The 3,576-nt window shown below is 33.0% G+C and overlaps 1 protein-coding gene across 1 annotated transcript; it reads left to right on the top strand.

The window, feature by feature from the left end:
* The first annotated feature begins 1,261 nt into the window (after positions 1-1,261).
* LOC145054643 (zinc ion binding protein) lies at positions 1,262-2,910 on the top strand. Its single transcript, XM_079002872.1, has 6 exons — positions 1,262-1,435; positions 1,546-1,620; positions 1,785-1,912; positions 1,993-2,344; positions 2,439-2,552; positions 2,634-2,910. Exons 1-6 carry the CDS (start codon positions 1,349-1,351, stop codon positions 2,694-2,696), a joined length of 819 nt encoding a protein of 272 aa, XP_078858998.1. The 5' UTR covers positions 1,262-1,348; the 3' UTR covers positions 2,697-2,910.
* Positions 2,911-3,576: the final 666 nt, after the last annotated feature.

A 3,576-nucleotide genomic window follows, 5' to 3' on the forward strand; every position in this document is an offset into this window, starting at 1 on the left:
TACAAATAGCAGACTAACACAACAACTCTCTGACAGTGAAGAATGGTACTAAGAGTCACATAATCATCAATATAGAAGTATCTTCTGAGTTTACACCTTAAAATCCTCAAGTTGACTTTTGGTCAACTTGGTCAAAAAATCAACGGTCAAAGTCATCCTCAAACTGATCTCCACGTCGTGGCTACCCATAGGCCACATCGTTGCAGCTACATGACAAAACAGTCGTGGTGATACCATACATCGCATCATGGCAAGCAGACTGTCACGTCGTGGAAACTGGTCTCTCACAGGTAAATGGATTAAACTCTTAATCCTTAACCCCATGAGCTATAAATCTTAGATCTGAACCTTCCCAAGATCTTTTTGGATAAAATTTCAAACTTTATCTATTAAGACATCCCAATAAGCCAATATTTCAAATCATAAGCTCTTAATGGTTGAACCCATTGCTTTGTGATTTTTATTAAATCTCTAACAACAACAAATTCTATCAAGATAGGTATTTATATGCTTCAAATTTGACGGCTATTAACCGTGAACAACTAAACAATAACTGCCAAATATACACGTCATTTGGATATTCAAAGAAAATAATTAATTAATTTCGTAATTAGTAAATTAAAAATATTATTACCCTAAAACCCTTCAAGCCCATATTTTTGACTATTTATATTAATTAATTTATATCTAATCGAAGCCCAATTGAGCTAACCTAACCTCACAATCCAAACCCAAATGCTTTTTACTCTTAATTGATTCATTTTCATGGAATGAAAAGACATAATGTTACAAATCTATCAGAACTTTTCTTTCTTTCCAATGTGATAAGGTCTCAATGCATTAAAGAAAACAGTCTTCAAGGTTGATCGTCTTTGAGATATTAATTACTATGGTTTTGTCATTATGTGATAGGTATCATCCGATGTTCTTACTTATGATGCTGTGATGATTAAATTTCGAAGGATTTAACTAAATGTCTACTTTTGTTTGTCTATCAACTAACTTATAAAAGCAAAAAACCAACAATGTTTTGACGGGGTTCCATATGGGGTTGAGGTCATGATGGCAGGAGCCTCTATAATAATAATAATAATAATAATAATAATAATAATAATAATAATAAAAACCAACATTTTTGAGCCAAAACGATTTTGATATTTGATTTATATCATCAACCCTGGGCCTTTATATAAAAAATGGTTCTATGGGCCTTCTTATACTATACAACCCGGAAACAAATCCAAGATTCCCAAAAGCCCCCCTTAAACCTATTCAATTTCATATTTGAGCCCTAACCCCCTCTCCTTCTCCTCTTTGCTCGAATTTGTACGATTAACGAAGAGCAGCCATGGTTTGGTTTCAATGCGAGGACTGTGGTGATAACCTTAAGAAACCGAAGCTCGCCAATCACTTCAGAGCTTGCTCCGCTAACAGGGTTCGATTTCTGATTTTTTATTCGTCTTTTTGATTCCGAATTTGCTTTGTTGAGTAACTACTCTTCTTCTGTATGTCTGTTAGTGTTTGATCGTATTTGTGTTTGTGTAGCTATCATGCATCGATTGCGGGCAAATGTTCGGGCAACAGAGTGTTCAAGGTCACACGCAGTGCATCACAGAAATGGTGCGATTTCTATCTCTTAATTTTGTTCGTTTTTTGGATTTTGTTTATCTTCTAATCTCTAGAGCTGTTAAGTTTTCCCTGAATTTGTTTATTGAATTGTCCAAACGATGAATCCTTTTCTGATTTGAGATTAGGAGATGATGTTTTGGTTGTTTTGTCTTCAGGAGAAATATGGTCCAAAGGGTCAAACGAAACCTACAGGTACACCTGGAAAACCTAATAGTGCCTCAAAGCCAAAACCAGAAGTCGACATAAATGTCGGATTATCAGAACGTCCTCCATGGTTTTGCAGGTTTGTTGCTCAAAATCTAACTTGATCTCATTTGAACAGAGTTAACTTGTATACTTACATGTTCTTTAATCAACAAACAGTCTATGTAACACGAGTGCTACTAGTAAGCAAACGTTGCTTTCACATGCTGATGGGAAGAAACACAGAGCAAAAGCACGAGCTTTCCATGCATCAAAGCAACCACCCAAGGAGACAGAGGAACATCCTACTCCTAATAACGAAGGTAAATCTGAAAATGTTGAGGAAACACATACACCTGAAAGCAAGAAGAGAAAGCTTGAAGCTTTTGAAAAGAATGGTGAATTGGGAAATGGTGAAGTGATTCATGATGCAAATGTGGAATCAGAGGAACCAAAGAAGGTGAAATGTAAGAAAGAAGATGGTGAGAAGAGGATAAAGTGGAAGAAGATAATAACTTCAGTCTTGAAATCTGTACGTATACTACTATACTTTTGTATACCTTTCTTGAATTCAATCTCATTGGTTTTGTTTAAAAAGTTGTGTTTGTCTTTTTTGTATGTGATAGAATCCGGATGGCAGTATGAAGATGAGAAAACTACGAACACAAGTTTTGAAGACCCTTAAGGAATCTGGGTCAACAGTAGATGAGAATGAACTTGTTGAGACACTTGAGCATAAGGTCAGAGTACAAAACAACTTTAATTTTTTTTTTTTTTTAAACTTATGTCATGTCTTTAACAGAATATTGAATTTATGACAGATTAATTCAAGCTCCAAGTTTGCTGTTAATGGGAAGTATGTACAATTGGCTACTAAAAGTTAAGAGATTTTTGCAGATCGAATCCTTGGATGAATTGCAATTTAATCGTCCAGGTTCATATGCCTTGTTGGGTAATTGGGTCTTTTTGGTTTTGGGATGAACTTTTGTAGATGAAAATTTTGTTAGATGGCGTATTTATATTTATAAACAAAGGAAGAGTGTAACCCTATTTCTGTTATTGTTAAATTAAATGATTATTTAGGGGGTGTTTGGCTTAGCTTTTTGAGAGCAAAAGATCTTTTTAGAAAAGTTGCAAAAAGTCAGGTTTTCCTGACTTTTCCAAAAAGTTAATTTTTCTTCTATAAAAAATCCAAAAGTAGGTTTTAAAATTGTTTTGCCAAACATCTTTTGGCTTCTATCTTTTTCTAAAAGATCTTTTGGCTTCTCAAAAGCTAAGCCAAACACCCCCTTAATCGAATTTTCGGATAGTCGTTGCTTGTACATAAGTATAAAAATGTAAAATTATATAAAATGATTTATCAAAAACAAATCATTCATTAATTTTAAAAAAAGGTAATTAAGTTGTATACAAAATTATAAAATAGTTTTTTTTGTTAAAGGTTATTTGGAGTGACTTTTGAACTTAGAGCTTTTTGTTTAGGTGCTACTATATATATACCTTTTACTTGTATAAAAAAACCATGTAAATATGAGCTTTCATCAATAAGATTGTTTTAGCTAAAAGTTAGAAACTCTTAAAAATTGCGTATAATTATCTTTTGTTTTAGCTAAAAGTTAGAAGCTCTAAAAAATTACGTATTAAACATGCCTGTAGATAAAATTAAAAGACTACTTAGAAAATATCAAACGATCTTGTATTCAACTAAACTATTTACTATAAAATTCAGTCAATACCTAAGAATTATTGTGAGTTTATTTAAAA

Source organism: Lactuca serriola, chromosome 5 (assembly GCF_051521515.1).
Source record: "Lactuca serriola cultivar US96UC23 chromosome 5, Lser_US96UC23_V15, whole genome shotgun sequence".
NCBI lineage: Eukaryota > Viridiplantae > Streptophyta > Magnoliopsida > Asterales > Asteraceae > Lactuca > Lactuca serriola.

Bases quoted from the DNA above. Each gene is read 5' to 3' on its own strand.
- LOC145054643 (XM_079002872.1), top strand. From the start codon at position 1,349: ATGGTTTGGTTTCAATGCGAGGACTGTGGTGATAACCTTAAGAAACCG. The intron at 1,913-1,992 runs GTTTGTTGCTCA...ATCAACAAACAG, and splicing joins CGTCCTCCATGGTTTTGCAG to TCTATGTAACACGAGTGCTA. The intron at 2,345-2,438 runs GTACGTATACTA...TGTATGTGATAG, and splicing joins TAACTTCAGTCTTGAAATCT to AATCCGGATGGCAGTATGAA.